General features: G+C 35.6%; 1 protein-coding gene across 1 annotated transcript in view; it reads left to right on the plus strand.

Annotated features, from left to right (window-relative positions):
• Positions 1-3522: 3522 nt before the first annotated feature.
• LOC137623536 (uncharacterized) overlaps positions 3523-18134 on the plus strand; it is a 105391-nt gene continuing 90779 nt past the window's right edge. Inside the window, exons 1-8 of the mRNA XM_068354371.1 lie at positions 3523-3659; positions 10112-10302; positions 11911-12097; positions 13263-13356; positions 15080-15215; positions 15733-15951; positions 16802-16986; positions 17312-17440. Coding sequence (XP_068210472.1) covers positions 10164-10302; positions 11911-12097; positions 13263-13356; positions 15080-15215; positions 15733-15951; positions 16802-16986; positions 17312-17440 — 1089 coding nt within the window. The 5' untranslated portion in view covers positions 3523-3659; positions 10112-10163. The remainder of the gene's footprint in view (positions 3660-10111; positions 10303-11910; positions 12098-13262; positions 13357-15079; positions 15216-15732; positions 15952-16801; positions 16987-17311; positions 17441-18134) is intronic.

An 18134-nucleotide genomic window follows, 5' to 3' on the forward strand; every position in this document is an offset into this window, starting at 1 on the left:
TGTGAGTGTATATATATATATATATATATATATATATATATATATATATATATATATATATATATATATATATATATATATATAATTACTAGCCAAGCTACAACCCTAATTTGAAAAGCAAGATGCTATAAGCCCAAAAGTTCCAACAGGTAAAAATAGCCCAGCGAGGAAAGGAAATAAATAAATGATGAGAACAAATTAATAATAAATCATTCTACAAACTGTAACAACGTCAAAACAATTTCATATATAAACTATAAAAAGACTTATGTCAGCCTGTTCAACATAAAACATTTGCTGCAACTTTGAACTTTTGAAGTTCTACCTGATTCAACTACCCGATTAGGAAGCTCATTTCACAACGAACAATTGCGAACAATCTTATTACCATATTTGGCCCAGGAGAGAGAGAGAGAGAGAGAGAGAGAGAGAGAGAGAGAGACTCGAGTTACTATATTATGCACAATACATTGGCAAACGTTCAGGTATAACATTGATCAATGTTTAGCGTTCAATACGCGTTCTCTGTTGCTTTGGCTACGTCCTGAGTTGACAAACCGTATTAGGAATTATTATTTTACTCTAGTCATAACAGACCCCGTCTTCAAGACTCCTTTTCTAGTCATGAGTCTTTTTATAGTTTATTTATGACATATTTGTTTTTGATGTTGTTAATAGTTTATATATGACATGTCTGTTTTGACGTTGTTACTTTTTTTTAGAATGATTTATTGTTAATTTGTTCTCTTCATTTATTTATTTCCTTATTTCCTTTCCTCACTGGGCTACTTTTCCCTGTTGGAGCCCCTGGGCTTATAGCATCTTGCTTTTCCAACTATGGTTGTAGCTTGGATAGTAATAATGATAATAATCATGTCATTTGATCAATCGCCTTTATACAGAGTCCATTACACATTATCAAGGTAAGCTTATTCATCGGAGTAAAGCAAGTCTGTATAGGAATAATATATTAATACAAGTGATATACACTTGTTAATTTGAAGGTAATGATACTGTTAGTTCTAGTTTTTTAAGTATCAGGTATAGAAGTGGGAACGAGCTAATAAGAGGTGTGTGATAAGACAAGCATATGTAGACCTATACGCATTATATATTTATTATTGAATTATAACAATATTCGATTATTTTCTTTATAAAAACAACACATTTTCAACATACTATTACTGTAATTTATAGAACAAAAACTGTAATAGTATGAATATACTATACTACTTTTAATGAAAACTTTCGAAATCATTAAGAATATATTTTCGATTAAATTGGCCTTTTCTCAGTCGCCCAATATATATATTTTAGAGGCGATAATTAATAATAATATAATAATTTGTTCATCAATCATCTAATGTAACAGTATATTAAGTTTGCTTTTATTTAATAGAAATGACTTTCCTTTCTAGATTAAAATTAATTGAACATTTAAACCATGAAGATCTTATCAACGTTAATCTATGCGTTTATTGAGTTTCATAATATATATATATATATATATATATATATATATATATAAACACTTATCTCGTAATTATACACCAGGAACATTATTCACACCCAAGCAACAAAATCGAAATGAAGAATTGAGATCAATATTGCGTAAAATAAAAAAGAATTAAGAAAAAAACTGACCCACGATTGTCCAGTGGTAGACAACTGGTCAGTTTTTATACCGCATAAAAAAACGCCAATTTAAGAAAAGGTTAAAACTCCAGTTGCTTACTATTTCGGCGATTTTTTATCTCGTGAAAGCTTATGGAATATGAAATACTACTCGGTGACATCACTGAATTGCGTTTATTGCATTATTCAAATGAATTTGTTATGTACTATAAAAGGTCAAGTTTACACTTCACATCAACCGCTCAGCTGATTTAGGTAGGAAATGAAAATTGCCATTTGACACAGTATCGAGATATTAAATTTCAACCATTTCTAATAAAGAATATATCATAAGATTTAACCATATTAATTATAAATTATTAAATAAATCAAATCAATACTAATAGAATATCTATATCTTGATTTTAAAATTAATTATAAAATGAAAGTTGACGGGTCATGTTGGCACGCCTGGTCGTAGGAAAGTTTCACAAATATACCGCCAGGTTCCCAGGTACCGAGTAAAGAGAGTAAAGGGGTGAATGGAAAGTTCCCTAAAACAATTTGGTCATTAACTCTTAGATTAGCACCATCTATTGACAACGCGCCCAACTAAAATTCACTATACCCTTTACGGCAGCATCACAGCTACTGTATTTTATTATTATTATTATTATTATTATTATTATTATTATTATTATTATTATTATTATTATTATTATTATTACTTGCCAAGCTACAACCCTAGTTGGAAAAGCAGGATGCTATAAGCCCAAGGGCTCCAACAGCGAAAACAGCCCTGTGAGGAAAGGAAAATGAGGAAATAAATAAACTCCAAGGGAAGTTATTACCAATTGAAATATTTTAAGAATGTTAACATTAGAAAACATCTTTCATATATAAACCATTAAAACTTTAACAAAAAAAAAAGAGAAGAGAAAGAAGATAGAATAGAGTACCATGGTGTACCCTCAAGCAAGAGATCTCTAACCCAAGACAGTGGAAGACCATGTTAGTGTTACAGGGGCTCTGACACTACCCTAGATTAAAGAACAATGATTTGATTTTGAAGTGTCCTTCTCCTAGAGGAGCTGTTCGCCGTAGCTTAAGTCTCTCTTCTACCCTTACCAAGAGGGAAGTAGCCACTAGCCACGGAACATTGCAGTAGTTAACCCCCTTGAGTGAAGAAGAATTGTTTGGTAATCTCAGTGTTGTCAGACGTATGAGGACAGAGGAGAATGTTGAAAGTATATGCCAGACTATTCGGTGTATATGTAGGTAAAGACAAAATAAGCCGTAACCAGCGAGAGGGATCCAAGGTAGGGCTGTCTGGCTAGTCAAAGGACCCAGTAACTCTCTAGCGGTGGTATCTCAACGGGTGGATGGTACCCTGGCCAACTTACTACTGACTATCACAACTATTCATGGAATTGAAGCCCTTAGCAGTAGTTAATTACTATAGGTATTGGTTTTATAGAAAATATGAATATTTTGAAGTCATGTGTATATTTATTATTATTCATCATTAATGATAGACTTAATATTAGAGGTTTTTTATTCTACATTTTTAATTGTAAACAAAAGACCCAGCAACTCTCTAGCGGTAGTATCTCAACGGGTGGATGGAGCCCTGGCCAACTTACTACCTACTGTCACAACTATTCATGGAATAGTTGTGAAGAAGTTAATTTCGGCTTTTATAGAAAAAAGGAATGTTTTAAAGTCATATATGTGTTTATCATTATCCATTAGTAATAAAATCAATTTTAGAGGTTTTTATTCTACATTCTAAATGTAAACAAAAATTCAAATTGACCAACGCCATCTGTTGCCACTTCCTCTAACTAACGAGAGGAAAAGCGACGGAAATTCAAGGCGACTCGCCAGTCTTCCCTCGACCATCTTGGAATAGAGAGTGAGAGAGGGAGAGAGAGAGAGAATACAAGATTATGTTTTGATGCGAAGTTTCTCTCTCATTTTTATATCTTTAGTGAATTAATTTGTACATTAATGAAGAGATACGCGCATACTTAAGGAACTTGAAGGTAAGCCGGGAAATGGGGGGTTGGAAATGGGGGGAAATTGGGGTCAGGTCGCGGAAAAATAGGGGCTGATTGAGTGGCGACTGATCAAAATTGGTTCACCTGTAACACGTAGTCAAATATTGGCGCTATTTCCCCTAAATAGGCCTATTTGAGGCCTATTTAGAGGCATAATTGGCTTTTGTAATTGGTTTTCCGAGTGAAATTCCCGGTTTTGGGGCCGAGAAATTGGAATTATTGATTTCGTGTTTGTAAACAAAGCGAGTTGATCTAGGTCTATGGGAGGCCTATGGTGGCCGATTATAAGCCTATGGTAGGTCCTATAGATATATTTATTGGTCTCTGAATTAGTCTAGTGCAAATGATTTAGTAGAATCCATTTTTTTCTAATTATAGACATTTTGAAGTTACATAGGTCTATGGGAGGCCTCTGGTAGCCAATTATAGGCTTATGGTAGGTCAGAAGGATGTATTTATAGGTCTCTGAATTATTATAATGCAAAGGATTTAGGGAAATCCATTTTTATCAAATTATAGAAGTTTCGAAGTTACATAGGTCTATGGTAGGCCTATTGTAGCTGATTGTAGGCCGATGGTAGGTCAGCAGGATGTATTTATAGGTCTCTGAATTATTCTAGCGCGAATGATTTAGGGAAATCCATTTTTTTCTAATTATAGACATTTTGAAGTTACATAGTTCTATGGTAGCTGATTATAGGCCTATAGTAGGTCCAATGGATGTATTTATAGGTTCTCTGAATTAGTGTAGTGCAAATGATTTAAGGAAATCCATTTTTTTCAAATTATAGAATTTTGAAGTTAAATAGGTCTATAGTAGGCTTATGGTAGCTGATTATAGGCTTATGGTAGGTCAGAATGATGTATGTATAGGTGCTCTGAATTATTCTAGTGCAAATGATTTAGGTAAATCCATTTTTTTCAAATTATTGAAGTTTTGAAGTTAATAGGTTTATGGTAGGCCTATAATAGCCGATTATAGGCCTATAGTAGGTCAGAAGGATGTATTTATAGGTCTCTGAATTATTATAGTGCAAAGGATTTAGGGAAATCCATTTTTATCAAATTATAGACGTTTTGAAGTTCCAGAAGTTAACTGAAAAACCACATTTTAAAAAGCCTATAGTAGTCCTAAAAATAGGCCTACGGTAGGTCAAACTGGTTATTATTTACTGTAGAACATTATTTCATTTTAAGCTAACACGAAGAACCACTTTTTAGAAAGGAAACAAAAGAATATCTAAAGGTTCTTGACCTGACCTAACCTAACCTAGGAGTTGCATACCCCCCTTTGACCGCTGTATCTGGTAAAATTATAGATATAGACGGAACAACATTTCAATCAGAAATAAATAGGTTTTCATGGTAAATAATGTGCGTTCCCGGAATTTGACCTTTATTTCAGTGGCAAACATACCGAACAAGAAAAATATACCATAATACGATGTAGATATTTTTTGCAGTTTTCCATGGATATATGCATCCCAGAAAATAATATATAGGGAAGACAAATTTCTTTTTTTTTTTTTTACCATTATTTACCGTTTTCTCCAGTATATTTTCCCCACCCAAAAATCCCGGGTTCCCACTGGGTGTCCCCCATTATGGGCAGATATGTTTATATTTCACCATGTTTTTATTTGCCGTGAAAGTAAGTGTCATTTTTTAAGGGAGCGTACGATTTTCTAAAGGAAATCCCCCCCCCCTTTTTTTTTTTTAGTAGAAAATTATTTTTGCCCATAACTATAATCAAACCATGTATCCGTAGCCAACCCAAAGACTACGTCTCAACCCCGAATCCTAGGTTAGTTTTATTTTATATTGACACAAATTCACTTAAATGATTTTAATTACCATTTTTCTATGAAACATTACTAGTAAATTTGTATAAACCCATGACCATGATTCTCGGGCCAATAATAGCTGAGGTAAGCTAATCTAAGATTTTACAATTAGTGCCGAAATACTAGCCCAGAACGTAGGAGCAATGAAATGATGTTCATCGCTAGCATTCAGCTAAGCAAAAACCAATAAATCATTGGCTCAACTAAGTAATGAGGTATTTGTAGTGCGATGAACACTGCATGAAGAACTCCATTGAAAATGGGATGGAAAGTCACATTATCTATGAGTCTGGAAGTCCTGGCAAAAAAAAAAAAAGCCAATCTTTTGACCGTGTTTCACTAGTATTACTCGGTGGTCGACCAACCATAACTAAAATATTATGGCTTTCCACCAGAAATCATTATGAAAATGTTCTAAAACACTTATGAATACACCACAAACCTGGTTTGTGGTGTATGTATGATAGCGGCCACCTGCATGTACGCTAACGGCTAACTTAGAATATGGGAGTGTAAGGGGGGTCGCAGGGGCCGTTAAACCCCCCCCCTCTCGTTAGGTAAGAAGATAAGGAAACGGCTTATAGGTTATGTTGGGGGGGGAAAGTTTAGGTTAGTTGATGCCTATTTTTAATCCACAAGCGAGGAACTGGCCGCTGATGTACAAAGGCTCCCCCGTATTTTCTTGTGCGTAGAGACTCAGCCTGTTGAACATAAGTACATTCACTCAAAGTTTGAAGTAATGGTATGATACTCCAAGTTCTTGTAAAATACATAGATTAAAGTGCTGTATATTTTTCCAACTGGGTATCCGTAGTGTCATGGAATGTGGCCGTTATTATATTTGTAATACCTTTTTTTTTATTTAGTTTTCCAACCCATTTTTTTTGTGTTTCCCAGTTCCCATATGATGTTCATGGGAGGATGGGAAATGAATTTTTGGGTAGTTTGTAACCTTAAAACTACAGTAATGTACACCAGTCGCAAAGGGCGGATGTGCATAAAATACTGTACTATACAGTATACTGTATATTTATATATACTTTATACTTTAGAGTAAATATAAGCCAGGAAAATTACAAGCACACATTGTAACCTAACACGTTGTGTCTTGGGCTAAAGCCCTCCCTGGGTCTTGCAACCTAACTTGACCTTCATTGTTTTGAGTCACCAAGACTAAAAGTTTGCCATAATCTTGATGATCCCGATATGCTATTTTCTTACCTGACTTGGTTTAGCATCGCCCGTGCACTGTTCAGAGTCAGTCAGTGGCTCAGAGAGTAAGAAAATGCATTCTATGTCAAATTAAGTATACAGAAGTTGCCCAGCTTACAAACATTTTAGTTAAAAACACAAATCCAATGGAAGATAATGAAGATAAAATAAAGAAATACTAATAAAACTATATAATTTGATAGATTAAGAAAAAAAACCATTTGTGATGACATGAAATCTATTTCATATGAAACCCAACTATTTGTTGACTTTTCTAGCGGGAAATCATAAGTATGGGATTCAGGTTAGGCCTAAACTATGCCAAAATAAAAAATTCATCTTACATAAAATTCAACTTACAAATAGCTCCTTGGAACCAAATTAAGTTTGTGAGTTGAGGACCTGCTGTATTGTGGAGGTAGGGTAAGGCCAGGGAGTCATAGGCTATGTTAGTAGGGAGCTTTAGGTAAATATTTAGTAATTTGTTTCCCCCAAGACCTCCCAAACTTAATCTAGGATAACTTAAATCTTTATAAATTGCTAAAAATACAGGGAAGGATTCTAACCAAAGAGTGCAAAATATAACAAAATCTAACCTAGTCCTCTAGATCCTTACTAGACCGGGAGAGTTCTGACCTAGACCGGGAGAGTTCTGACCTAGACTGGGAGAGTTCTGACCTAGTACAGTACAGCATTAGTCATAGAATGCACAGAAATTTCTTTCATCCTAACCTTGCATATCATGCTCTACTTTGCATAGGGGCCTGCAATGTCTCCCCTTCAGATTATATTATTCTAATTGACGTAATCATTACCTCAAGGTTAGGTATTACACTAGGGCTAAAGGGTATGATTTTTTGTTTTCATGAAAATCTTGGTATTCTATAGATTGAATGAGATTATCGCATATATCTGCTTATAAGATGACCTTCAAGTCCTAAAATTCACATCTAAAAATTGGAGGTTCTCATACTACCATTCTAAAATTCTAACTGACATTTATTGGTAGTCTAGCCTTGGTCTCGGTGTACCTGAAGGGTAGTAAAGGAATTTTGACGAAGGAAAAATCTATTTCTGGGCGAGGAACCTGTGTCGCCCAGTGAAATACCAATCTAGCACCATTTCTAAGGCATAATTACTGCTGAATATACCAGAGAAAAAGATACATGGAATGCCAGGAATAAACCTAGCTCGCTCATTCTTTGAGTGTCGGTATAGAAAACTGGGGCGTGATAGAACCACGACCATAGGTCCCTCTCCAATTAGACTTCTCCTTCATCAACATCCCCTGGAACAACGAGGTGCCGTCCTACACCTGTCTGTGCCTCCTACTACGACTATCCCTCTCCACCCCTACATCTCCCCACCCCAACATCTCCCCACCCCCTATCCTCATTCCTCATAAAATGATTTTTACCTTATACTGTATATTATTGACATATTTTCATTGTACAGTAAGTAACCTATTCAATTGACTGGTTGATTTTGGGTTTTTTGGCATCTTGACATTCGGCAATTGACGCCAAATGCCTATTCCAGGAATAATTCCATGTAAATGAAATACAGCACTTAACCTTTTCTTATGAGCCCAATATAGAAAATGTAAGCAATCGGCTAATTCTGGCAACCTCTGTCGAGGGTATACACGCTTATAAACTAAGGTGCACTCAGTAGAGAGTATGCCTTTGCCACGCCAAGCAGTCTTATTTTGCTCTTAACTCCACTGCGTACTTCAATAAATTTCTTCAAGATCTAATTGATTTGTCCTTGGGTCATACCCCAAATGTCCATAAGTTTTAGTTGAAACCGTTTCGATAATTTTTGTCTGGTGTTGTTCACTACTTCCCCTTTTACCCCCAGGCTATTTGGAAATTTCCAACCCTTAACCCCCAGGGGGTTATTTTTTTCCCAGCACATTTTGCAGTATATTTTTTTTTAAATTGCTCTAACAGCCTTAATTTTTGTCATAGAGAGGTCAGGTTGGTCTCATTCTCTTGGAAAATGCCTGAATTTTCTCAAAAAAACTATCAAAAATATGAAAAAAAATGTTTATAGCATTTTTTTGCAAGGACGTACCGGTACGTCCATGGGGGTAAAGGGATGGCTTTTGTGAAACGTACCAGTACGTCCTTTTGGGGGTAAAAGGGTTACTATATATCTGACCATTCTTTTATGTATGAAGTCTGTTTAGTCCTTTCACTGTGTAAGGAGAAATTTCAGATTGGTTGGGAATACATTAAGCAAGTTCGTGTTATTTCAGATTAGGAATAGCCCATGAATTACCAGCAAGATATGTTGGAAATAAGAGAAGTTTTCCCCAATCATTCATTCATAAATTTTGCAGTTCAATATTTGTCATTACCACTAATCAGATAATACTTAATGATATCTTTAGGAAGGATGTGTAGAAAGCGTCGTTTTAATTTCAGTCGTGTGCTAGGCTATCCCGTTCATATATTTACCTTTGCCAACTTTGTTGCTAAGGTTATGTTTTAATATTATTAACCCTTTTACCCCCCTGGCTATTTGTAAATTTCCAACCCTTAACCCCAAGGGGGTCCTTATTTTTTGTCATAGAGAGGTCAGGTTGGTCTCATTCTCTTGGAAAATGCCTGAATTTTCTCAAAAAATTATCAAAAATATGAAAAAAAAAGATTTTTATAGCATTTTTTTGCAAGGACGTACCGGTACGTCCGTGGGGGTAAAAAGGTTGATACTATTACTTGCTAAGCTACAACCTTAGTTGGAAAAGCAGAATGCTATAAGCCCGAGGGTTCCAACAGGGAAAATAAACCAGTTAGATGTATGTTTTTTACCCACTGTTTGTTTGTTTGTGATTCGCATAACTCAAAAACTATTTGACTGAATCTCATAAAATTTGGTGTGATGATTGGCCTTGATTCAAGGGCAATTTGATTAGATTTGGGAGTGATTGGGTCAAAGGTCAAGGTTAATACTGTATCACAAAAAGGTAGAAAATGTCTTTTTGCTATATCGCGGTCAATTCTTATCCGATTTGAATGAAATGTGCTTAGATGTGCTTAATTCAATTGCCTATCTTAGGATTTACAACATGATATAGGCGAAGATATGCGCTCTACCGAGTGCCTGTTCTATAGTCAATTTTTTTTAGTGAGGCCGATATGCACCGACTTGCAGCGGTGCCCTTTTAGCTCGGAAAAGTTTCCTGATCGCTGATTGGTTGGACAAGATAATTCTAACCAATCAAATAGCAGGAATCTTTTCCGAGCTCAAAGGGCACCGCTGTGAGTCAGTGCAAATGCGCCTCATTAAAAAAAATTGACTATAGTTGTTCATTCATTTATTGTTTTCTTAATACATTTATTCCTTTAATTATTAATTTCTTGTTATTTTTTACAGCATAGACATCGTCAATGATGACTATAAATCATCTGCTGTGGCCGGGATAAGGATGTTTTCCTTGCGTATTGGAACCATTGATCACTACCAGGGGTTGCCTGTCAATGGCTTAGATCCCCTGTACTCAACATTTCGTGGGGCGCCTGTCAAGTCTGTCCCAATATTACGCGTTTTTGGTGCAACACCGGCGGGTAAGTGTCGTTACCTCCGCCAACGAAGTTGGAAAGAGGTTTTGTTTTACCCCCTGTTTGTGTGTGTGTTTGTTTGTGAACACTTTGTTTTACCCCCTGTTTGTGTGTGTTTGTGAACACTATGTTTTACCCCCTGTTTGTTTTGTTTGTGAACACTATCTTTTACCCCCTGTTTGTTTTGTTTGTGAACACCATGTTTTACCCCTGTTTTTGTGTGTGTGTGTTTGTTTGTGAACAGCTTCCTGGCCACAATTTCAGTTTTAGAGTAATGAAACTTGCTGAGATTACCTCATATGTAAAAAAGCTGGAAAGGATTAAATTTTGGAAGGTCACGGTCGAGCCTCTGCCGCGGCTGAGGCCTGCGCTCTACTGAGTGCCCCTCTAATACTGCATATAAAATAGGAACTGCGTTGAAACCGTGAAATTGATTAAGATGTCCAGTACAATGCAGTTTTTAACTGAGGGTATCCATTAGAATTTAGACTAGTGAATTAAAAGATTTAGGAATTATCATATTTAGAATAATGTAATGTATGAAGTATTTACAAAAAATTAAAAAAATATAAATCTTTTATATTAAAACATGCCCCTGCTGTAGATTCTTCTTCTTCTTCTTCTTCTTCAGTTGGGCCTCAGTATTCATAGGTTTGATCTTTGCTGATTTGTTCATTTGCAATTGAGAGAACTTCATAACATGTTACTTAAGAAAATCAGCTGTTTGCAGTTTTGCGACAAGTTCTTTCGTGGGCTGACGTTTTCTAACCCACCTCGTAAAGCAGAACAGGCCAACATTATATATACCGTAACACATGTAAACTAATCCGTAATGAACTCTTTGTATAGTAATTCTAATAGAACACGTGTAAACTAATCCGGAATGAACCCTTTGTATAGTAATTCTAATAGAGTCTTAAAAATATTAAAAGAAGTTCATACATACACCCAGCACAAAGCATGATGCAATCGACCAAATTGTGATTAGCAGTCATAGAAAACATGATTAGTAGTAACCCCTTATAAATGACTCAGGGTTGTATAGCTAGGAAAAATACAAATATAAAATTTGTTGTGTTAAAGCTGTTCAAGCAGACAAAGAACATTCATATGTTGATAAATTAATGAGGTTATTAAGTGGAAATCAAATATCTGATATATTAAAAAGCTCAACTTTGTTAAGGTTCTGAAGGATATCCTTAATGTTTTGAAGGATATCCTGCATCCACTTACTTTATTCTTTTTGTATATTTTAGACGAGTGATGTCAAATTTCCTGTTATGCTTTGTGATTTTAAATGAATTCAAAGATACTAACATGAATTTTGAGCTTATAGACATGAAGCTATTGGTATTTCGATGCGTAAGAATTCCTTTTACAAATTCATACATCAAAGTACGTGTAAGAAATACTTTTGTAAATTCGTACATCAAAGTACATGTAAGAATTCCTTTTACGATTTCGTAGATCAAAGTACGTGTAAGAATTTATTTTACAAATTTGTACATCAAAGTACTGTACAGTATATGTTGAGCAAATTTTGGTTTAACACTTTCATGTATCTATAATTAAGAATAATGTACACATAAAATCAATTTGGTTTTTGCCTTTCAGGTCAGAAGGCCTGCTTACACATTCATGGTGTTTTTCCGTACATTTTGGTACCCTACGATGGATCTGAAAGCCTCACTCGGCTGCCTTACACTCTCGCTGCAGGAGTGGATAGAGCGCTTAATATTGCTCTGGGTCGTGCCTCATCCAACACGCAATATGTTTATAAGATTATGGCTGTCTCTGGAATGTGAGTACATTTCTGTGGTGGTCAATGTTGGGGAATTTTTTTGTAGCTTAAATATCTTTTTTTCTCTGTGTAGTGTACATTGTTTTTAAGAAAAGATTGACAGTGGAATAAGTTTTATGACTATTTTTGGTTAAAATTATCCTTTGTTTAGCTTTAATGTGACTGATGGTTTTGTAATCTGAATTTTTTATTGGTATATATATATATATATATATATATATATATATATATATATATATATATATATATATATATATATATATATATATTGACAAATATTCTACAGATTCGTATTTTTACCCCTAATGCTATAATTTACTGCCAGAGTCTATTTTGTAATGTGCTTCAGTAACCACCATTGTCTTCATTAAATGGACTTTTCCTTTTATAGTATGTACTTTATGCCCCAGCGAGCTAGAAATTAGCAAGGGTTGCGTTAGTCTGCCATTTGCATCACTAGTATCTCTTGTTACCCAGGTCGCTTTCCCTGCTACTCATTTCCAATCTTGAACTTTTAATCGATTTGAACGTAATACCTAGTCAATTTGCATTAATAAATGATAAAATACTGGTTAGCAGTACAGTACATTTATCTTTTGTCATAGAGTAAATTGTTTAACACAACAGTTGGTCTTTTATGAATTTTGGATTAACTTCTATAAGATCTAAGGTATGTTTAATCTAATTTTATGAATAAATTTGGTGCTTTTTTGTTTCTCTGTCCTATGTATTTGTATTATTTTAAATGACTTGAATAAAGAGAATCTTGAAAATTTACATTTTTAGCATTTGGGAGGATTTTAAAGGATATAATTATCGCATATTTAATTTGACATTACAAAAGTATAAATGATTTTCTAGAATAAAATTTGTAATTTCACCGGCATCCCTATTTGAAGATAAAAAGGGGCTGATGTAATCTTCAGAATAAGGAATGAGTTTATCAGTAACATTTTGTATGTTTTACCTTTTTCTTTTGCATTTCCTGTCTACGTTGTAAATTGATGCTTACGTTATTATGTTATTGGTGACTTCCAGTTTCATCTTGACGTCGGCATCAAAGTTTTCCATAAGTTAATCATTTTCTTTGCATAGCCATATCATAGATTTTTGTTTTTCAGTCAACATTTTTACTTTTAGATTTTCAATCTTTCCTAATTTTCAGACCATTTTATGGGTATCACGCAAAGGAACATCAGTTTCTCAAAATCTTCTTCTACAATCCTGCTATAGTGAAAAAGGCAGCCGAGTTATTGCAGGTTGGTGTCATGATCTTTTTTTACTAATGTTTAGTTACAAGCCGAGTAAGTGACATTTTTTTACGTAAAGGTTTAAAGGCGGCTCATGAATGGCAGAGGCAAGGGACAGTGACATTGCCCTATCAAGTAGGTCAGTGCCCTAGAGACTGACCATATTACATATGATCAGCGTCCAAGCCCCCTTTCCACCAAAGCTATGACCAAGGACGGCTAGGCAATGGCTGCGGATGGTCCAACAGATAGACCTGTAGGCTTCCCCGAACCCCCCATCCTTAGCTTACAAGCATGGTGAGGTTGAAGCGACCAGAGGGACTAACGAGTTTGAGCGGAACTCGACCCCCAGTCTGGCAATCACCAGGCAAGGATGCTATCACCAGGCCACCACAACATTATTAATGTTTTTAGAGAAAATCCTCATCTTACAAACTGAATAGGTTCAAAGAATCTGTTTTTAAGTCAAATTTTGTTAAATTTAGGCTTCGGCTAACTCGTATACCTACAATTTTCAGCTGCAAAAGTCAACAAATAGCCCCGTCTCATATTGCAAGTGTCGTCTTGCTTACTGCATTTAATTATATATTGTTTTACAGTATTACAGTATTTCATAATAAACCTTTGATACAATATCCAAGTTTTATGATTTCAGTTGGAGTTGAGGACCTTCTGTATAGTAGGGTCAGGTTTATAATTGATGAACCATAATTGATGAAAAACCTTTTCAAGAATTATCTCTGAAAGAATGCGCAAGCAAAAGCCAAGCTTAATAAGAGGTCAATCAGCTTGTAAAGCCCCTTCCTCACAAGTGGCAAATGTAGGGCGGGCACTCTGATTTGCCCGTAATACTTTCGATTTGAAACTGTTACGAGATCAGAGAGTCTAAGGCAAACAGTATGCACAGGGAGGCGAACGTATGACTTTGGCCAGATGCCGGGCAGAGGCCAGAGTGCAATAAGAGTTTTGTCAGACACTAATCAGGCGCACATCCAGTGCCCCAACAATGGGCGCGGGCATTTCGATGGTTTGCCCGTGGTTTCCTCGTCTATGGCGTTATCTACACTCTTTATTATCAACCAACGAACAAAATTGGTAAAAGCGTCTGCCCGCCGTGCATTTGCCCCTCGTATGGAAGGTCCTTAAGGAGTATTTAGTGTGGGATTGTTTTGAATGTTCATGAGTGCATTTGGAGACACTCATGACAATTAAGGCAACTCATGAGTGATGGTTTGTTATGAACAAATCATGAATATGTCAAGTTCTGTAAGTTTGAATCAGCCACAAATCTTGGAATCTTCAGTGTAAAGGTTACTTAAATCATGAATATGTCGAGTTCTGTAAGTTTGAATCAGCCACAAATCTTGGAATCTTTAGTGTAAAGGTTACTTAAATCATGAATATGTCGAGTTCTGTAAGTTTGAATCAGCCACAAATCTTGGAATCTTTAGTGTAAAGGTTACTTAAAATGTTGATTATCCTAGATGTTTCAATTCTGTTATGTTAGTATTTAGTTCTGATTTAAAAACAAACCTTTAGGGTGAACCCTTTGAGACTATCGAGATATGATAGTGATCTTGTCAAACAGCTGTTAAATGAGAAAGGAATAATCCCTTCACTGACGAAGATATATTCAGAAGAAAGTCGTGGGTTTAGGGTAAACTGGTATTCTGCACTTACGCTTGATAGAATGCCGTGTATTAGTGCTCATCTTTTTTTATTTGCTTTTCAGAATGGTGTAATACACAATAAGGTGTACCAGCCTCACGAATCCCATGTTCCCTACGTGCTACAATTTCTCATGGATCATAATTTGCATGGGATGAATATGATTCATCTCTCTAAATCTTATTTCAGAAGAACAGAAGGTAAGACAAATCATCTTTTTGAAGATCTTTATTATCTTTTTTTACGTGTTGTAATGTCATTAGTTTCATTTATTGATGAAAGTAGATTCATTACAATTTAGTGTGCTAATGAAATTTAATTTTTATCATGATTATCTTGATTTGAAAATTGATTTTATGTGATTTTAACCCTTTTACCCCCAAAGGACGTACTGGTACGTTTCACAAAACCCATCCCTTTACCCCCATGGACGTACCGGTACGTCCTTGCAAAAAAAATGCTATAAAATTTTTTTTTCATATTTTTGATAATTTTTTGAAAAAAATCAGGCATTTTCCAAGAGAATGAGACCAACTTGACCTCTCTATGACAAAAATTAAGGCTGTTAGAGCAATTAAAAAAAAAATATACTGCAAAATGTGCTGGGAAAAAAACCCCTTGGGGGTTAAGGGTTGGAAATTTCCAAAGAGCCTGGGGGTGAAAGGGTTAATTAAATTGTGAATGACAATTGTGTCACTGAATTAATTTGAATTCCAGGGGTGCTAGTTGGGGAAGGACCCTCATCCAATTCTCAAGCGTTTTCTCCGGAAAGTTCAAGCGGTCTGGATCATTCGTTACGGCCAAGCACTGTCATTTGGACTGGGGACAGCATACCCCGGCACCTTTGGTTACCTGAATCAGTTGCCAGAACATCTACCTGTGAATTAGAAGTTGATGCATTATTTTCAGACATTCTCAATAGGCTGCAGATTGGAGGTAAGTTTGCCAAAATTGAGTTGGCAGATATTTATTCTTCTCAAGTATTTGCTATGGAAGATGGGGAAGGGTTGTCTGTGGCATCCTATCAGTACCAACCAAAGTGGGATGAGGCCCTTGTCAGGTGGGGAGGAACAATGAGGAAAAGATCCCCATTTGTTTCTTTTTGGATGTCGGATACCTCCCAAAATTGGGGAAAATACCCAGGAGGCGGCCAGGGAAAAGTCGGTTAGGAATAAAATCCTTTGAAGGGTCTGTTATAAAAAATTACAGTGTTAGAACTATTGCATAAGGCAAATTCTGTTATTTTCTAGTTGGCCATATCAAGGAACTGGAGAAACTTTTAACGCAGAGCCAGGTACTGTCAAACTAAAAATTTTACAAACTGCTTTGTTTTGCAATCAAAAGGCTGCGAGTTTGGTGATTGTTGCAGACTACAATATTCGTATCGTCATATTGTTAGTGCCCTGGTTGTTAGAAAGTTATTTTGAATTTTGTATTTTACAGAATGGTTAGATATTACAATGTGCTTTTGTACATACATATACCAAGGCACTTCCCCCAATTTTGGGGGGTAGCCGACATCAACAAATGAAACAAAATAAGGGGACTTCTACTCTCTACGTTCCTCCAGCCTAACAAGGGACTCAACCGAGTTCAACTGGTACTGCTGTGGCTGTGGGGGCATATAAAAATTAGAATAGCGCCAACGTTATCCCTGCGCGTCGTAAGAGGCGACTAAAAGGGACGGGACGAGGGGGCTGGGAACCCCCTCTCCTGTATCTACATCCTGTGAGACAGCAACATGTGCTTTTGTATTGGAAATATTTTGAAATTTGGATAATTGCAGGGGGAATCGCGACCAACCCGGGGCTTTCATACATTTGGGAGGATGAAATGGAGAGGCAACGTAAAAAAGGAGGAACACTAGAGGACATCAAGCCCCCTGACTCTCCGCCACGGAGTAACATCGTGCCATCGGATTCGGAGATATTTTTTAGATCCAGACTGAAAGAGAAACTCAAATCTCTAGTGGTGAGTATGTAATTTACGGTGGAAGTCTGACGGCGATACGTAGTTTGTAAATTGTGGATACTTATGCATCGTGATTTATACTGTATTAGGTGATTTTTTATCTTATATAATGACTAAAGTTTAGAATTTTTGTTCATTTATATGGAATGTTTACAATTTGAAGACATACTAAAGGAATCCATTGCCATTAAGAATTTTTTGTTTCATTTTTCATTATCATATATAAATTATAAATTCTAATTTCTTTGTGTTTGGTTTTATTTTTTGTTAATTTTTTATAAATTGTATTGTTTGAAGCTAAAAATTGAATGTTTATTATTACCAGAAGGAAAAGTTACCCAGTTCAGATGAAGGTAATCCGGGAATAAGTTTGGCGGCAGTTACACCAGATGACTCTGCGTTAGCTCCAGCCACTGCATTAGATACTTCTTTGCTTCCGGATGTTTTAACGCAGGTACGTACTGTATTTATTTACAAATTGTAATGGATATTTGTTTTGTTACTTTATCCTAATTATTACCTTCGCCAACAAAGTTTGAAGGAGGTTATCTTTTACCCCGTGTTTGTGTGTTTGTGAACAGCATCCTAGCCACAATTTTAATTGTCGAGTAATGAGACTTGAGAGATTAACTGTTATGTAAATTTCTGGAAATTATTAAATTTTGGAAGGTCAAAGGTCAAGGTCAAGGTCAAGCAAAATGTCCAGTTCACGTAATCAGCCCTATGTTTGGACATCATTGTCACAGGGACTTTGGACTCGGTTCATATTTGAATGTATGAAAATCCAAGCCAATTAATACATGATAAGGTTATAGGTCAAGGTCGGGAAGTAAGCTGCAATGGCGGAGGTCTGCGCTCCATGAGTTCCCCTCTAGTTATCTTTATGCTTATAATTTCTTTTTATTGTTTGAGGGTACACTTGGGCACACTATTGTATGTTATTTCTCTTCCTCATGGTTTTTTGAATTTTTTTTTAGTTGATATATGAAGATCTATTTCAATGTTGTTACTGTTCTTAAAGTATTTTATTTTAATAGTTCATTACTTCTCTTGTAGTTTGTTTTTTTCCTTGTTTCCTTTCCTCACTGGTCTATTTTTCTCTGTTGGAACTGTGATTGTAGCATAATTACTGTAGTAATAATTATAAT

This window comes from Palaemon carinicauda, chromosome 30, assembly GCF_036898095.1.
Source record: "Palaemon carinicauda isolate YSFRI2023 chromosome 30, ASM3689809v2, whole genome shotgun sequence".
NCBI lineage: Eukaryota > Metazoa > Arthropoda > Malacostraca > Decapoda > Palaemonidae > Palaemon > Palaemon carinicauda.